The sequence below is a fragment of the Astatotilapia calliptera genome, chromosome 3, assembly GCF_900246225.1.
Source record: "Astatotilapia calliptera chromosome 3, fAstCal1.2, whole genome shotgun sequence".
NCBI lineage: Eukaryota > Metazoa > Chordata > Actinopteri > Cichliformes > Cichlidae > Astatotilapia > Astatotilapia calliptera.
Genome location: NC_039304.1, coordinates 6,397,691 through 6,416,700, shown reverse-complemented (window position 1 = coordinate 6,416,700; position 19,010 = coordinate 6,397,691). Strand labels below are relative to the sequence as shown.

At 41.1% G+C, this 19,010-nt stretch overlaps 1 protein-coding gene across 3 annotated transcripts in view; it reads left to right on the top strand.

Annotated features, from left to right (window-relative positions):
• Window positions 1–18,108, top strand: part of nat16 (N-acetyltransferase 16) — a 35,128-nt gene extending 17,020 nt beyond the window's left edge. The window contains exons 2-7 of one of the 3 annotated variants that reach the window (XM_026160989.1): window positions 10,115–10,290; window positions 15,034–15,103; window positions 15,229–15,454; window positions 15,839–16,063; window positions 16,173–16,516; window positions 17,038–18,108. In XM_026160989.1, coding sequence (XP_026016774.1) covers window positions 15,239–15,454; window positions 15,839–16,063; window positions 16,173–16,516; window positions 17,038–17,266 — 1,014 coding nt within the window. In that variant the 5' untranslated portion in view covers window positions 10,115–10,290; window positions 15,034–15,103; window positions 15,229–15,238 and the 3' untranslated portion in view covers window positions 17,267–18,108. The remainder of the gene's footprint in view (window positions 1–10,114; window positions 10,291–15,033; window positions 15,104–15,228; window positions 15,455–15,838; window positions 16,064–16,172; window positions 16,517–17,037) is intronic. The other 2 variants (XM_026160981.1, XM_026160974.1) reach the window with 2 other exon arrangements.
• Window positions 18,109–19,010: the final 902 nt, after the last annotated feature.

Below are 19,010 nucleotides of genomic sequence, written 5' to 3'. Positions count from 1 at the left end.
AAATGGAAAATGTCTAAAATTAATAACAAAGGCATTTTATCCCATTCATCACATTCTTCAAAAATGAATCTTTCCAATTAATCGCGTGGCACCTCGCATCGTGCTAAATATAATTTGAAAGCATGTTACCGCAAAAGATGTTCACGTGTTAGTAAAATATGACAATATGCTCAAAAATTGTAAATAAACAGTGTAGTACACTCTGCTGTGCATTATGAAGGATGCCGCTGTTTGAAAATCCATAACCACTTCAATAAAAGTTACAATTTAAAATAGCAAAACAAAAAGTCATGCAGCCAAGTCAGGTCACGGGTGCAGCAGCAGAGAAGCTCAGACCTGCCTCTCACCACCTACTCCTGAGATGTAATCTCTCCAACATGTCCCGGGGTTACTGTGCTTTCTGATACCAGCATTACATTTTGGGGGAATTTGAACCACAGTAGCACATCTGTTGAAATGGGCGACGCAGGCCAGCCTTTGTTCCCCACGTGAATAATTAAGCCGTATGCACCCACGACACTTTTAATAGTTCATCACTGCCCTTCTTTGGACTACTTTGGATTGCAAACCAGGAACATCCCACAGGAGCTGCAGTTTTGGAGAGTTTTGCATTCACAATGGGACATGTAAGGGGAGGGGGTGTGGCTATATGCTGCTGACACAGTGTTCACCATAGCATGTCTTATGTTTTATTATGCAGGTTTAATTGTGTGAAGATTATTCGGTGTTCTTGCCATGATGATCCTCTCATTTTTGGCACGTGGCGATCACATTAACCGGTCTCTGACACAGTTTATTACAAGAAAGCTAATCAGAGATTCCTTCTTATCAGGAGGCTTTGGAACCACAACGTGCTGGAAAGAGTTTAAGTGAGCTAGGTCAGAAGCATCCTTATGTTCAGTATTTCAGTCTGGTAACCCAACTGTGGCAAGTAAGAACTAAACAGGATTATCAGAGCTGCTGGAAAAATTACTGGCGGACAACAAACTTCGCTTGATACTGTAAGCTGCATCATAAGGCTGTTCTCAGGGAAGCTCGGTCTATTGTTGCTGACTGTGAACACCCTCTTTATTCTGACTTTGAATTAGCACCCACAGGATGACCTTATAGGGGTCAGTTGTGCAAAGAGCAATCGGTATACTGAATAATGAGATGCTGCGATGTGTTTTTATTGTTGTTGTATGTGTTGTATGTGTGCTTGTGTGGAAGTGTGAATGCAGGTTGATGTGAAGTTATTTGCTTGATTTGTTTATGGCTTCATGAACTGAAGACAATTTTCCACTGATGTGGATAATAAAGTTAATCTATTCAACTCTATTTTTTCTGTTTGATGAGAGATAAAAACAAAAAAAGTAAAACCCTACATATTCTGGTCTAATTAAATTACTTAACACTAGAACACCAATTGTCAATTTATCAGCACTTGAACAAATCATTTAATAAAAGTGAAGTTATGAAGCACAGAAACAAGAAGTAGAAAAATATTCTTTACTGTTGTGTTTTGTAACTCAGAAAAATAAGTGATGTTTCATCTAAACGAATCAGGTTGTAGAGCCCAAGAAAACCTTTTCTGAATTATCGATGCCATCTTAAATATCCCATTATTCATAACCAGTGCTTTGTTGTACAGGTAGTGGGCTTAAACCATTAATCGCACATGCTAGATGGATTCAGTGAAAGCTTAGAGGAATGGTGTTTTCTCTGATGCTGGTTAAAGGCTTCTGCAGTCCTTGCCCAGGTAAGGGAACATTCAGTAAAGTGCATGTTTTACTTTTATATGTGGTAACTACTTGATCACAAAAGTCAAAATTTGTAGCATAATATGTGTTTCTATATTTCCAGAAAAAAACAGGGGCAACTGCTTTTCCATTCAAGCATGGATCCAGATGACAGAGACAGCACGGCTGCATTGTTAATGAGCCCCTAAAACCTTGCACATAATAAAAGCTGCTGTTCTATTTTCTGTTACCAAAATCAATTAAAAAAAAACCCTTTTAAACACAAAATGTTTTGGAGTCTTTTATACTTTTCTCACATTTATTTAAGCAATTCAAAAAGCATACATAACATTCATTCACCATTTCATTCATGGCCAGGAGCCCTCAGAGTCATTTACTCTGATTTTAAAAGAATAAATATGAGTCAACTATTGTAATTTGCCCTCTTTCTGCTAACAGGCTCCAAGCTATCCCATATGGAAAAGAAATAGTAAAAACTTGTGTGATTTACTCATGAAAGCGGCCACTTTCTCATTACTTTCATATATTGTTTTAGGAAGTATCCAAAACATACAAGTTTCATTATATAATTTTTCAAGGGATCTTATATCTGTTTTCACTCTTGTATGCTTTTCATACAAGTTTCACACAAGACAGATACAAACTTTATAAGATTTATATATATCTTTTCCATATGGGATGGCCCTGTGATAGTGTAAGGAACTACTGCCACTGGAACTCCAAGATGTAGTCCACCAGCATTTTAAACAATGTGTTGCAGACCAAATCGAATCTGTTAGAAAAATTACATTTATTTGAACATTTTTGAGGTTTCTTTTCAATTCTGTTTTATTTATAAAAAAATAAATAAAATCACAATAAAAGTCGCCTCAAGGTATATTATATATTGTAAGGTAGACCCTACAATAATATGGACAAATATTAGGAATCATATGACCCATATGAGCAAACACTTGGCAACAGTGGGAAGGAAAAACTCTCTTTCAACAGGAAGAAACCTCCGGCAGAGCCAGGCTCAGGGAGGGGCGGGGCCATCTGCCTGAACCAGTTGGGTGAGGAAGAAAGAGCAAAAGATGTGTCTATTTGTTCTTACCACTGACCATCAGTGATATACTTCCACATAAACATTAAAACGTTACCCAGCTGGAGGTGAAGCCCTAACTTTTGTCACATCAGCAAACAAATTAAGTTTGCTAAACGAAGTGTATTAGAGCCTAATCACTTTTAATAATGACCACTAGCCACAACATTAAAACCACCTGCTTAAAATTGCACAGACCTGCTTGTGTTGTCAAAGCAGTCAGAGCATGGGTGCAACAGATGTTGGGGGTGTTTGTTGTGTCTGGAACGTCTTCTGCTGTAGCCTGCAGATCCTTGATTAGATCAGGATCTGGGGAGTCTTTGTTGCATTTTCTTCCAGCGGAGGTGCATCGTGAATAAGCTGAATGAGACAGCTGCCATCAGGGGGCACTGTTGCTATGTGGAGGTGTGTTTGATCTGCAATAGTCTTAAGGTGCATTGTACATGTCAAAGTCACATCCACAACACTGCCAGAAACCAAGGTTTTTTAGCAGAACATAACAACATTACGGTGAGATGTTCAATTATTTTTTACTTTACCTCTCAGTGGTTTTAATATTGTGGCTAGTTTGTGTAACCCCAAACCACTGCATGGAAAGAGTGCTTCAGCGATGCGTGTGACATGGAACACACACAGACATATCTGAGCAGACTGAAGGACGAAGAATGCTCAAAGTTTTTGCATGTGTTCATATCAAACTGTTTTCCTGATCCTTTTGCATGAGGTTGCTGAATATTTAAATACGCTTTGCAAATTTGGGGCTTGTTTACTCCCCAGTCAAGCCTACAGAGCCTGCATGATTCTAAACTCTCCAAAGTTTTTTGGAACAAATAGCTTAAATTCATCAGATGCAATCTTTTTCAAAAGAATAATTTATTGGGTAAGTGTAAGAACTGCAATTTGGTTTTGATATTATGTTCATATAGGTAGTTATTTGAGGAAATTTCCAAATTAAAAAGACATTTTTTTAGGATTGGAGTAAACTTTTTTCTTGTTACAGTTGTTCAACCTCTGTGTGGTTAACATGAACAAAGTCACAGGCAGTGTGAGTACTTGTTTAATCAAGAGAACTATATTAAAAAAAAGACACTAAGCACATTCTGGTTAATTACAATTTGTCCATATATTGGTATGTCACCAGAATCAGAATCAGAATCAGAATGGGGTTTATTGCCAAATGTTGAGCAGGTTTACAACATTAGGAAACTGATATGTTTCAGTGTACTTAATTTCTGCATTATATACAGTTGTGAATTTTACATACAATTATGATGGGCATGAATTTCATAGTAGTTGTGCTTTTAATGATTTCTTTGAACTTTTATATTTCCTTGCTGGAATGATTATAGCATACACCTTTAAAAGCTAAATTAAAAATTATTTAAAAAAAATAATTGGGGCAAAAGTTAGAATTTATTTAGTACATATATATATATTACTCAACACTCTGAAGAAATGGTGCTAAAGGTTTTACGATGTCTTTCTGTCAATCCATTCTGTTTCGCTTATCCTTGTCAGGGTGGCGGGGGGGGGGGGGGGGGGGGTCACGAGCCTATCCCAGCTACTATAGGGCGAGAGAAAAAACCCTGTCCAGGTGCACCTTGGACAGGGTTTTTTAGAATTGCCAGTTAACCCAACTCCACTAACTGCATGTCTTTGGACTGTGGGAGGAAGCTGAACCCACACAAACATGGGGAGAACATGCAAACAACATGGAGAACACGCAAACTCCACACAGAAAGGCCCTGTCCAGGGCAACAGTGCTGTGAAGCAACAGTGCTAACCACCGTGCCACCGTGCTGCAACTTTATTTGGACTAGACAAGGCCAGTTAACTTCTCATTAGTGATCATGATTAACCACTACTGGTAGATTAACTACTGCTTCTCTTTGCCAACATAAAGAAGGATTTTTTGACAGTACTTACTGGTTGACCAATGCTCAGATCAAAGGGAAACTCCAAATAATTCAGTAAAGATGCAAGAAGCACGATTGTAGATGTACACAAGCTTTGAAGACCTCTTGGAGCCATTTCTAAACAACTGGATATTCCAAGACCATAATTCCAAAATTAAAATAAAAAACTGTAGTAGTTATTCAGGTGTGTCACCACTTTGCTGGGTCTGGATGAAGACCCAGACTGCCACCATAAGATGTGAAGAAATGTTTGGATGGTTCGGAACAATCCAGGAAAAAAACAGGGCTCAACACTGCTATTAACTGGAAGCTGCTGGACAACCAGTGTCATTGTGTAGGGAAGCAGGTTTTAGATTCCCAGAGACTGAGAGGGTACCAACCAAGGAAGAAGATCCTGCTCCAAAAGACATCGACACATTCTTGATTGATTAAAATTTGAAGCTGCCAGTTTTTACCAGCTGTGTCAACCAGTCTCCTCTGGCAATGCCTTGGAACCACCTGCACCACCACACCTTGCCACAAACCCCATCGCCAGTGTGGGCATGATGAGCGAGCATCCGAGGAGTTAATAGCAAAGGAAGTCAACTACCCACTGGATTGTCTGTGACTGTACTGTGTTTCCCATTATGACAGTTTCTGGGTGAAACCCCCCTCACCTGCTGGGAGAAAATGTCCCATAGCCCAGGTGCTCGAGGGATTGATCTGCAGCACGAAAGGGAGGGAGCATCAGCATTAATCAACAGCTAGCTGGTGGGAACTCGGACACAGCTGGGAGTTCCAACAGGACAATGAATGGATAAAACAGACTAACATTGGGCTTATGGAATACCTGGAAAGCCCTGAGCTCAGCGTTGGTGAAAATTTTTTGGACCATTCTTAAAAACCAAACCAGTGCTAGGAAACCAACCAACAAACTTCATGAGCTAGTCCACTGAAATAAACTGAAACTTCCAATTCTCCCATGAAGAGTCATCAAATATCCATCCAGAATTAAGCCAGAAGCTTCTTGATGACTACCAAAAACATCTGGTTGAACTAAGGGACATTTAACCAAATATTAGGTGTTTATATGAAACTGTATGTAAACTAACTCATTAAAGATGCACGCTGTACCATTCCATCCAAACAAAAAGAACAGTTCAAATAAATAATTAACAGATCTAATGCTACGATATTCATGCCAATGATAACTGCATGAAAACTTCTGACCGTATCTCTGGTCAGCACCTTGAGTGCTCTGTCTCTGCACACACACAGTGGTCCTCAGTGTCACTACAAAAAGAGGAGCATTAATTAATTGAATCCCCTCTACCTGGTCCTCAGCCTCCTTGGCACTGCAGCCCAGTGCACCACTGCAGCAGACCCAGAGAACACCCCCCCCTCACTGCCCGACTCACGTCAGAGCTGCATCGAGCCAAACCCGGGGGTGTCTGGCTTTACAACTAGATACCACCGGGCATTGAGACCCTCTAGCTCCATGAGGCACTGGAAAGTGGCCGGGGCTCTGAACAAGCCGAACAAAGTGTGACAAATTGGAACAAACCGTATGGAGTGGAGAAGACAGTGTTTTCCTTCGACTCTGGTTGGTTAAATCAAGTGTTGTGAAAAATCAAGCATTACCTAATCGGTCCAGGAGCTCATCGACCCAGGGCATGGGGTAGGCATCAAACCGTGACACTTTTTTCACCCTGTGGTAGTGACACAGAACTGTATAGACCCCTCTTTCTTCATACCAGAACTATGGGGCTACACTAAGTGCTGTGTGACTCTTCTCTCACTCCCATTTTCAGCATTTCAGCCAATTCTTTCTGAATTGGCTGAAATGTTGCTTATGTTCAGGCAACCTGAAGGGCTGTGAACTCCCGGTGACGCCAAGCTGCGTTTCAAAATGGTGCTCTATGAGCATCGTAAAGGCGGAGATCACATCTGCAAAACTCTGTTGCAATACAGCAACATCCGAACATCTGAATCACGGTCTTATTCAAGTCTTATTCAGCCGCTTCATCAGCCCATCAGTCTGATGATGGTAGACGCTGATTTAACACCCAATCATTCGTCCAGCTCTTTTAGTGTGCAAGACATGAACGACGTGAGCTGGTCTGTCAGTATCTCTTTTGGGATACCTGAAACAGCGCCTGCACCACTCTCTTTGCAGAAAAGGTGCACAGCGGCACTGCTTCTGGGTATTGGATTGCATAATCCACCAGAACTAGTACAAAGCGACAGCCATATACACTCTGGTGAAATGGCCCAATGAGGTCCATTCCAATGCGCTCAAATGGGACCTCCATTTTATTTTATATGCTGGAATATGAAGAATGGGATTATAGGATTACTTTCTTGGAAAAGTAATGAGTAACTAATTACTATTTTCAAGTAACTTGACCAACACTGGTCACATGACTGCTCCAGTGGGAAATCTCCCGTGGGGGTGAATCATTGACCCACAGCCCCAAAAGGTTCCCAAATTCAGGGATGCGATATAACTGCATTCTGCCCTTAAATTTAATCAGCAGCGGCACCATGAGATATTTGTGGACGTCCCCATGCACACATCTAACCTCCACCCACTCAGCCTCTAACAATACTCCCGGGCGAACCAGGGTTTGGTTGACCAGAGTCTGCGTGCAGCCTGTGTCTACCAAAGCCTGGTCTATACCCACTTGACACCTTAGCAGAATGCGGTAGTCCGTCTGGGACCGGGGGAGGGTGCCCGAGCCCCGGCGATGGGGAACACCTATCCCACTTCCATCAGCAGACCGTCAGGCCTCAGGTGTCCTGGCAGCCCACACTTCTAGCACTCCTCCCCCGGCATCTGTGATGCGCTCTGTTGCTCAGGAACAGTGCCGGCTGTTTCTGGACCCTGGGAAGGCAGATAGGACAGAAGTGGGTTAGTTGTCCGCCGTGGCCAGGTGATCCTCTGTGCAACAGCAGCAACAGAGCCAGAGATCACACACCCCCATTTGCCATATGTAGATACAAACGGAAGACATCAAATATATGAAGCAAGATATATGGGATTATGTAGTAAAGACAAAAGTGATAAATATGTTTTATATTTTAGATTCCACCCTTTGCTTTGTTGGCAGCGCTGCAAACCCTCGGCCTTCTCTCAGTGAGCTTCATGATGGGGTCACCTGACGTGTTTCCCCTCACAGGTGAGCCTGTCAGGGCTCATTTGTGGAATTTCTTGCCTTCTTAATGAGGTTGGGACCATCAGGTGTGTTGTGCAGCAGTCAGGTTGGTGCACAGCTGACAGCCATATTTGACGACTGTTAGAATTCATATTATGGCAAGAACCAATCAGCTGAGAGAAACAACAGCCCATCATTACTTTAAGAACTGAAGGTCAGTCAGGCTGTAAAACTGCTAAAACTTTGAATGTGTCCCCAAGTGCTGTCACAAAAACCATCAAGACCACGATGAAACTGTCTCACATGAGGACGCCCCAGGAAAGGAAGAGCAGGAGTCCCCTCTGCTGCTGAGGATTCATCCGAGTCACCAGCCTCAGAAATCACAAGTTAACAGCAGCTCAGATCAGAGCCCAGATAGATGCCACACAGAGCTCCAGTAGCAGACACATCTCTACATGTTCAGAGGAGACTGTGTGAATCAGGCCTCTATGGTCAAACAGCTGCTGAGAAACACAAGGAGTGGACATTAGACCAGAGGACATCTGTGCTTTGGTCTGATGGGTCCAAATCTGAGATCTTTGGTTCCACCTGCCGAGTCTTTGTGTGAGAGAGAAAAGGTGAACGATGGTCTCTACATGCATGGTTCCCAATGTGAAGCATGGAGGACGAGATGTGATGGTGGGGGGGGGGGGGGGGGGGGGGGGGTTTGCTGCTGACACAGTTGGAGATTTATTCAAAATTGAAGGCGCACTGAACCATCATGGCTTCCACAGCATCCTGCAGCCACATGCATCCCATCCAGTTTGTATTTAGTTGGACCATCATTTATTTTCCAACAGCACAATGACCCCAAACACACCTCCAGGCTGTGTCAGGGCTGTTTGACCAAAAAGGAGAGAGATGGAGTGCTGACCAGATGGCCTGGCCTCCACAGTCACCTGACCTAAACCCAGTGTGGATGGTTTGGGATGAGATGGAGCTCAGAGTGAAGGCAAAGGACCAACAAGTGCTCAGCATCTCTGGGAACTCCTTCAAGACTGTTGGAAACCGTTTCAGGAGACGACCTCATGAAGCTCATGGAGAGAACGCCAAGAGTGAGCAAAGCAGGACGCAAAGCAAAGGGTGGATATTACCAAGATATAATCTAAGATATAAAACACGAGTTATTTCACAGTTTTTTGTTTACTACATAATTCCACATGTGTTCATTCATAGTTTTGATGCCTTCAGTGAGAATTCTAAAGAAACACACACACACATACAAACACATATGTGTGTGTGCAAGGTATGCTCTTAAATATAGCAGAGGGGATTTTCTGTCTACTTCTACCTCACCAGCTTATCACCTACTTAGTGGGTTCATCAGACTTCTCTTCATTACCAGGAATTCTACTAAATATCCAGACACTTTCAAACAGCTCACTGTAAGAAAAAGCAAAAGTTTTCATGCCATCAATACACAATCATAATTAATAGTTAGTGGAAATGCTGAGGCTTTTACAAAGACTCTTTCATCTCCAAAAAAAAAAAAAAAAAATCTAACAGTTTCCATAACCCCATGTATGGATCCATCTTTATTGCACTGCAATTCATTTATCCTAAAAAACTGTACAGCTGCCCCCAGAAGGCTCTTAGATGCATTTTGGAATTCAGTTTTGGCCACTTTAGTATTTAAAAAGCTTTTCGATCATTTCATCTTTATTTACTTTATTAAACTTCATTTAATATAATTTGTGAAGGTGAAGTTTCAGGTCATCACTTCTCATAGTTTTACGATAGAAATCACTATTGATCTTTGAGACTGCTCAGTCACTGGCTGTGCTGTTGGAATGTTTTTCTTTATATAGTCACCCCACAACCACAAAAATGAGAGCACTAGTCATTTGTCTGTTGAGGGACAGGAACATCAGTGTCAATATAGAACTGCCTTTGTTAATAACTTTTATTAAAATACATTAATCTCTGTAATCTTTACAAATTACAACTAGACCAGATTACGAGGCTCTCCACAGTTACACAACAACATCAGCTTAGCTGTGGCTATGATAGAAATGTGCAGTTACTTTATACATTTACTTGAATTGTTATTAATCCTACACAGAACCAGCCAGCGTAGGTGACATAGTTTGAGTGCAGGACACAGTTGTCTTAATGTCATCACAACAAGCACAGAATGATTATTGACAGATTTACAAACTAATGATTTTCTGGTGCCTTTGTGTCAATGGTGTGTTTCATGTATAGGCGGGGCTGCGTGGGAGAAACGGATCCTGCTATCATGCAACAGAGTGATATGCTAATGTCTTTGCATCAACATGGAGGCTACTGGCATGAAGCACTGGAGCCACAGATGCACCCAGGAGACATGAATCATTTTGGTGTCCATGTTGTCATCACTTGACCAACCAACTGAATCCATGGTGTGTTCCTTTGAGTTTTGTACTATTTGGGGTTCTTTTCAGTGTGATGGCCCAAACAATTCTGTGTTTAACTGGTGCAAAACACAAAAAAGAAAGCTGGAAACATTCCAAATATATTTTCTTGCTTCTTAGCAGAGAAAAAAGATGGTATGTTCATTATGAATGTATGTGACATGTGACTTCACCAGAGTGTACTGACCATGTGAGCTAACGTTTTTCATAGGTTGTTAAAGAATGTCAGTGTACTTTCTCAGTTGAGTGCAATGAGGAGGCTGCATGTTTACAACATATAACAACAACAACGTGTGCTGAGCACATGGCTCGTTCTCTGCTTGTAAAGAGCAGAATATGTTCGCACATAGAAAATGTATAAAAATGTGTGCTGTCAGCGTTAATCTCGTTAAAATGACTTTAACACCATAACCGCAGTTTGAAACTGTTCTTCGTTTGTGAAATGCACAACGAGCTAACCGCGCTAACGCGTTGATGCCATGGTAACTCGCTAATGGAGATTTGTGGTTATGGCGTTAACGGCATTTTAATAAGCTTAGCGCTGACAGCACTAATAAAACTGAATGATAGCTATTGCTGTCCTTGCCTTTATGGAGGGCGATGTGCTTCGGTGGCATTTCAGCTTCCAGCATTTTCCAGTTTTTGCCACCTGTGCATGTGACAGCCTATACATGCTTTAAAATCGTGTATTGAGTGAATAACACATAGAGACTCCCAACAGTGGGTAAACCTCAGTACAGCTGCAGCTGTACACACTTCACTGTTAAGCATTACTGATGCATAAAAGCAAAAAGTTTGTTCACACTGTGGTTCACACCAAAGATGACCAGTGTAAGAAATTTAATACCAGGAACAGTCTTTTCAACTTATTGTCACCTTGGTTAAAATGCTGTGTATGTTTATTATAACCACTACTACTGCTCTGTGAGTGAAAGGCACACTGCCTACATTTCCAACAGCAGCCTTTTTTTTCTGAACTGAAATTACTGAATAATGCGTGTTCTTCATGACTCACCAATAAAGTCACATCATGGTCTGGTCCTTGTTTTTGTGAATCTTTTGGTTACATTTTTTCCCGCTGTGTTTTCATGCCACCAGTTCTAAAGCTCCTTTGGGCAGCTCGGACAAAAACTAGACGTAGGTCCGCACTGATAGTTGCACGTTAGATGGTCAGTCAGTGTTGCCCAATTCCATTTTGTCTGGAGAACACTGCCAGCCATTGAGAGAGAACCATTAGGAACACGAGAGAAGTGTTTGAGAGACAGAAAGGCAAAAATAAAATAGCATTCCTCTCACTGGTAGGACCAGGATACTCAGCCAAGCATGGCACCTCATCTCACAGCTTCAAAGGCATGGTGGAAAAATACCAGCGTCCCCAATGTGTACATTTCAATCTGTTGTGACCAGACAGTGTTTTCACTGCAAATGCCCTTGCAGCTCACATGGCCGATTAATAGATTGTAGGAACAAGTTTAGCATTTCTGTGTTAGCCTGCACTTCCCCAATGAACTGTCCACACTCCAGTGCTTCAGCACATCACAAACCCAGACAAACAGACTTATAATAACCCAGCTCAGCCACAATAACGAAAACAATAAATATATCATGCTTTACTAGTCTCAGTCTCTCTAGTCTGCCTTCCATTAAAGACATAATTATTTTGCATCAACCTTAATTAAAAATATCACCAACGACATGAATGTGTTTGGATTCATGGAAGAAACCAGAGAACACAAAGTTCTGAGGGGTTCAAATCTAGAACATTAATCCACAAACAAACATCCAGTTGTTACACAGAAATACGACCTAATGACGGTGCAACGTTTTACTACAGGCACTGTTTATTGTTAGCGTACAAATTAAGCATTCCTCTACTTTCCAGGATTCTCTCAGAGTTACGTCTTTATACATTTCATCCATATATTTTACTTTTCTTTAAATTTTCATCAAAGGTTATCTGATTCTCTTGGGCCATTTTTGTACATTTTTGACATTTTATAATTACAAGTGTTCAGTGTGAGCAATTCTAGTAGTACAGAATTATGTACTGCAGGTGTGTGGAGGCTGAAGACAAATGTATTGCTTAACATAGCAGCTTTGTGTTTGACAGATGCTGAAATATGTGGACAGGTTGTTGCTTCTCCTTAGTGCCCCTATGGCATTCTTATGTATTCACATTGAACAATAAATATTTGTTTTTGTAATGGTAGATATTGAATCAAATGTCATTTCTTTTTCTTTGTGTGTGATTTTGTCACTTTGAGCTTGAGGTTAATCTTACTGTGGAAAAGTTGTAGTCTACAATGGGTTGTTATGCAAAGTTTGCAACTGTTCTTCATTTGTAAACTGTACATTTCAGAATTTGTGATACTGCAAGACAAGTACAACAGAGTTTTAGGGCCACATTAAGAAAAAACATGTTATTGATCATTTTGAGAATAAAGTCGAAATTTATTCAATTTATTCAATATTTTGAAAAAAAAGTTGAAATACAATTTTGAGAAAAAAGTTGAAACATGCAGATTACAGTTGTTGTTTCAACACAGACCATCACAGTCGTTATGCAAAATGACTTGTTTACATGAGTCAGTGAAGCAAATCAGCCACTCGACCAGGTTTGTGTGGTTTCTCTGACCACATGTAGCTTCTCCACCATCTTTATACTTTTCAGCACCCTGTGTTTATGTGCTAAAAGAGAAACGACGTCCTTCCTTGTTACTAAAACCGATTCTGAAGAACAATTTCACAAACTCAGAGGGTACAGCAGCTGTCGAAACAACTGTATAATCTCCACATTTTGACTTTATTCTCAGAATGATCAATAATATTTTTTTCTTAATGTGACCCCAATACTCTGTCATACAAAAGTCTAATGTTTAAAAATAGACATAAATTAAAACATACCAAAGTAAAGCGATCTATCTCCTTTCATCTCAGACAGCGCTGGCAGTAATATTAACCTGTCAGTTAACATTACTGCCATGTTGTGGCCACAGTTGGTTGTTGCCACTGAAAACTGTGCTTCTTTCAATCTCATAGAAAACTGCAGCTCTCTGTGTTTTGACGGTTTTGTCCATCTCCTGTTAACAATGACTGGAGCTGTGCAAGCTGAGAGGCCAGCAGCTTTTTTCCTGGTGGCTTGCACATGATGGCATGCCTGGCAAGCTGCCGCTGAATCTGCTTTCACTGCTCTGAGATCAGTTAGGATCTATGCTTCAGATGGGAACACAGAGAGCATTAGCCAGTAAATGATCTTCACTAATTTAGATTCATAACAGACGAGTTTGCTTGGCCAACATGTGTGATGCAGATAAGATGAAGCTTGAAAAGGTTGTAGTAATGTGGTCCACACAGGACAGCCACTACAGACTTATGATGTTTAGAATATGATGCGACATTAAACAGTATTAAAAACGAGCCATCTTCTCTGCTTGCCCTTCTGTGATTCAGCCACAACTGTGGTTGAATTGGACTTGAGTTTTCAGAACCACAGGATTTCACCACTTCTGTGTCTGTAGTTGGGGTCATAACTCTGTGGCAACGATCTTTTCATTTTCTTCACTGTAGTTGCTCGTGGTTTGATGTGCAGTCTATGCCTCTGGCTGTACTCTGCTGCGAGTATGTTATTGTACTGTGAATCATCTTTTCCAGCTGAAAGTAAACTCTAAAACCCCGTTAACACTTCTTTCATGGCAACTGCTGGCAGATTGTTGACCAAGTTGCTCCAATCATGTTCTTTCAGAGGTTGCACAATCTGTGTCTTCTGAACATACGGCAAAATCCCTCTTTTTCCCTTTGTGGTTCGGTGTTTGAGGCCTTGTGGTTTGCTGTTGCCACAGTCTTGTATTTTCCACCCACTGCTACACAAATTGACATGCAATGGTATGTCTACCGAGGTGGTTGATGTCAGGTTGATGTAAGGTAAACGTCCCAATTCATGATCACCTCTCAAAGTGATGTGCAGCTATTGTTCTTCACATTCCTTGATGTTTCATTGGTAGTAAAAGAGAGATATTTCAGTCTTTGAAGTGGGGCTGTAATTTGAAGAGAAAGGCTTTATTGTCTTTAAGCTGAATTTTTTCTACTATGCATAGTAGGACATGTTCATCTTGGATTTTGTGCTGCAATGGCCAAAACCTTTCTTCCCCAAATCTGCACTTTTTGGGTTTCTTTATAATAATTTGATGCTATGCAGGCTCTTCCTTGAACTTTTCTTCGACTGGAGTTCTTTCTCCCGATCAACACCAAAATCTTGCTCAGCTTATTTCTGGGGTTCTCTCTCTAATATAAAGCACCTATAGTGGCTGTTTTTGTGAACTATTGCAATATAAGTAAAATTGGATTGAATTGAAAAATGTGTTACTTAACATCAGAGACGTGATCCGTAAAGCATTTGAGCACTGATTGTATTTGAATGGAACCAACGATAGACCCGGTCCAAACCGGGGGCTTTCCCACAGTGTTGTGAGAAAGAAAACATGTGCTGTTAAATAATTTGGTTAATGAACAAGGACTCTTCTGGACTCTGTCCGAGATAGAACCTCTTATTTTACATGCACGGCCTCTCCACTAATGCGAAAATCTGCAATCCAATTTGCAGAAGCAATCAGCTCCTAATTCTTCTTCTCATGTATGTTTGATTTCCTATTGGTTAGTGCCTTTGAATAATGAATGTGTGTCTCTTGGTGTGGTTAATACTAAAGTGTTTAATGTTTTGTCCCCTTTGCTAAGGATGGAATCGGTGAACTTGGTTCACCAGCCATACACCTTGAGGTCTGTTATATTCTGCTTTCAGAAAATGGTAAAATGATTTACTTATCTGTGGCTAATTATTTTTGATTACGCGAGAATGACATCCCGCTCTGAAGCACAAAATATGATTTAATATAGTCCACAATAATATCTCTTCCATTTTTATCTTATCAGTTGTTCCAAGATGAAGATTGATACCAGCCTGAATATGCCCCAGCTCCCAGAGGCCCTGTCCCAGGCAGGCCTTCAGTTTACTGTGGCAACTGAGGAGGACTTTGATGAAATCATGGCTATGAGCCAGGACATCTATGGAGGCCTTGACTATCTACCTACTAGATACACTAGCTGGCTGCAGGATACCAACCGTACAGTTATACTGGCACGCAAACATGGAAAAGTGGTAAGTTCACTCAGTAGTAAAAGTTCAGTTCACTGGATAAATGGCTGTAAAGCATCACCCTGATAAATGACCCAGCCAGCCTGAAACCTCAGCAGGTTGCATTCTACATATACATCTACTATACATATAAAACATTAAAAAAAAACATATATCTGAATGCTGTTTGTTGATTGGAGCACATAATTAAGTAAATTATCTCTCCTATTAATGGACCGCCAAACTTGCTACTATGAGCTTGAGTAAAACACCCGGCAACTAGATATGACTTCCTCACAAACTAGCAGAGTTGGCCCCTTAGATAAATAAGTAATTAAAGGTATCCATGTCAGCGTGATGGCTTGTAATTTCTTGTCTGTTATCTTCCTTTGTTTGATTGCTTGGTAGATTGCTCTGGAGTCTGTCTGTGTCATCGATGAGGGGGAGACCATGCTGGTGGAAGGTCTCCGTGTTGCCCCCCAGGAAAGGGGCAAGGGCGTGGCAGGTGTTCTGCTACGCTTTTGTGCTGAGCTGGTTAAATCTAGGTATCCAGAGGTCAAAGTATGCCGCTTGACCCGTGATGATAAGCTTGGACCAAAGGACTTTGAAAAGTACCGCATCATAACTAAGCAGGTAGAGTAAATAAATGCTTTGATCTGTCCTGATGTTAAATGGCTTCTTAGTCATCATGAGCCTTTTTGGGCTGTTTGCATGCTTTCAATGCTGCCTTTTCTCTCTCCAGGGAATCCTGCTGATGCGCTTCAGAGCTGAAGACCTCAAGCTGCATCTCTCTGAATTTGGTCTAGAAGGAGACAATGAATCCACTTTGTCCACCTTTTGCTCCAGTCCTCCTCCAGTGCATCTGGACCATACAGCAATCCAGCAGCTGTACTTAAACAGTGACCTGATGCACGGGGTCCTCCCTAACGCAACCATCATTCAAGACTGGCAGCCATTCAAGCTTTTGCCCAGTAACATGGCAATCCTACTAAAGAAGGAGATTGACTGGATGGTGGATGATGTGTCCAATCCTACTGTGGCCAGCCTCTGTACCTTCCCATTCAGGGTCCCCATTGGAGATGACTGGTAAATGTTCCTTCTTCATTTATTGATAGGACTAAATGGATGTTGCTGAAGCAAGTGTACTGACAGTAACACGAACCATTGTCTATAATAGCAACTTTTAATAGTATCACTAGGGAGCACAACAATTTCACTTTTTTCTACACGGTACAGATAGTTTCTATAGAGACCGTTCTTATTCCCAACGCGTAACATACTGACGATTTGTCACGTCCTGAGGCGTCCCATAGCACCTATGATATGCACCGTGTATTGCAGCCCTAACCTTAACCACAGTCTCAATTGTATTAGATAGTGTTTCCAAAGCGATTAATGATGAGAAAGCAAAATAAATTTACATGTTTCATTCCAAATGGTTCTCATGTGTCCGACTGCGTAACATACCGACGATTTGGCACATGGCGTCGAACGTTACGTTTTGGGATGAGAACGTGTTGTTTCTATAATGTGGTCATTGCATTTACAATCATACTGCTAAGAATGGGAAACTGTTTTCACACAGTCATGATGTTTTCTTTAACCAGGTATTACCTGAACATCGACATGTTTGGTAAAGACCTCGCCCTGGCTCGACAGCAGTTCTTGTACCACCTGCAGCGCCATACTGCCACCTTGAAGGGTCATGTGATGTGCCAGATGTTCCTAGACCCACCGCTTTGGAAGGCCATGGCTGAATTCTGCCACGACACCCTGAGTGTGGAGCTGGTGAAAGAGTATACTGAGCAATGCGTGGTGGAGTGTGATCTCATCTAGTTGCAGAAGGTGGATGCAAATAAGGAGAAGTTGTCGAGGCATGACAGGAAGGAAGACAAGGGTTTAAACAACAAGAAAGTAACACAAATACAAATAAACACAACACTCTGTACTGAGGAGCAAAATCAAGTAAACAAAATGTAGTTTTAGATACAAAACAAAACCTTGAAGAACTAACAATACACAGACACATGATGGGAACTTAAAATCATCTACATCATGTAATCAACTACAATAGGTCTATGATTAATGCCGAATTTATAAAGTTTATAGTAATTAACTGGTACACTGGACGCGTTGATTTTGCTACTGAGGTGTATTTAACATGTCGTTTCCTCAAAAAACAAGAGAAGGAACAAAATAACACAAATACCTCTTTCCATGGATCTAAAATGGACTTGTGGAAAAGCACTAAAACACCCTGTTGTTTTTTTAAATGATTTTCAAAGAATGATCAAATCTGATAGAGTCCAACAGAGTCACATAGGATGCGAATACACGTGAGGATTATTGTCCTGACGAGAGGTCGTGAATTCAATCAGAAGTTAGAAAAGTTCTTTAATTTCACTGAATAAAAAGCAAACTGTTTTTGTCATTGCTATAAGTCTTGCGCGGACCCTATTGCAGTTGAGCTACAAAGATGTAAAAAAATTAAAAAGTGATGAACGTGAGGATACTTTTCCCACACACTGTCGTAAAGTAAAATTGTGCAAACAAAGTGCAACAGCTCATTTTCAATTCTGTTCTCTGTGTAAATATGGAAATTCTAAATATGTGTAATGCTGAATTGGGTTGTCAAATCTGCACATTTCTAAAGGCACTTTATTAAAACTACCCTTGAAGGTTGTGTCTACATTATATCGAGAATCAATCGTTTGGGATCAAAAACAGCGCCCTCCAGAATGTTCGGGGCAAAGACAGCACATTTTTGCAGCTTTGCCTCTAAACAGCACCACTGTGGAAATCACAAATCAATATGTTACTGAAGTGCAAGCTTTCAGGTTTAATTTAAGGGGTTTTACAAAAATTATGCATGAGCTGTATAGTATAAAATGGCGTAGTCCCCCTACCTTTCAGATGTTCAAAAATAAATGGAACAATTGACTGACAGATGCTTTTGTGGCAGGTGAGGCCTGCTTCACTGTTATTTAGTGAAAAAGAAAGCAGACATAATATTTGAAGGTTAATAATAATTCAAAGTGTTTCACTGTAAATTTACTGTAATTTTAAAACAAAATCTTGCAGGTGAAGAACGTCGACATTACCAAAGGTTGATTCTGTTCATCTGGACGTTTTCAGTGGGAGAAAAGTTTCGTCACTCATCCAGGTGACTCCTTCAGTCTCAGCTGACTGCAGGTTTCCCCAACCTTATAAATAGCAGGAAATTGGCTGGAAAGGTCCAGCCAATCTAGGAGAGAAGGACAACGGCTGACTAAGAGAAAACCTGTAGTGATCCCATATGTGTCAGGAGTATCGGAGCAGTTGAGACAGATTTTTTCTAAACACCGGGTCTCTGTGGCTTTTAAACCCCAAAACACGCTGCGCCAAAAACTGGTCCACCCCAAGGATCAGAGTAACAGAGTAACATAGTGTACGCTGCTAAGTGCAGGAGGATTGCCAGGATTTACATATCGGGGAAACCAAACAACCTTTGGCTACAACACAGCAGAGCCACCTCGTCAGGCCAGGACTCTGCAGTCTATTTACACCTGCAGGCCAGTGACACTCTTTCAATGATGAGGAT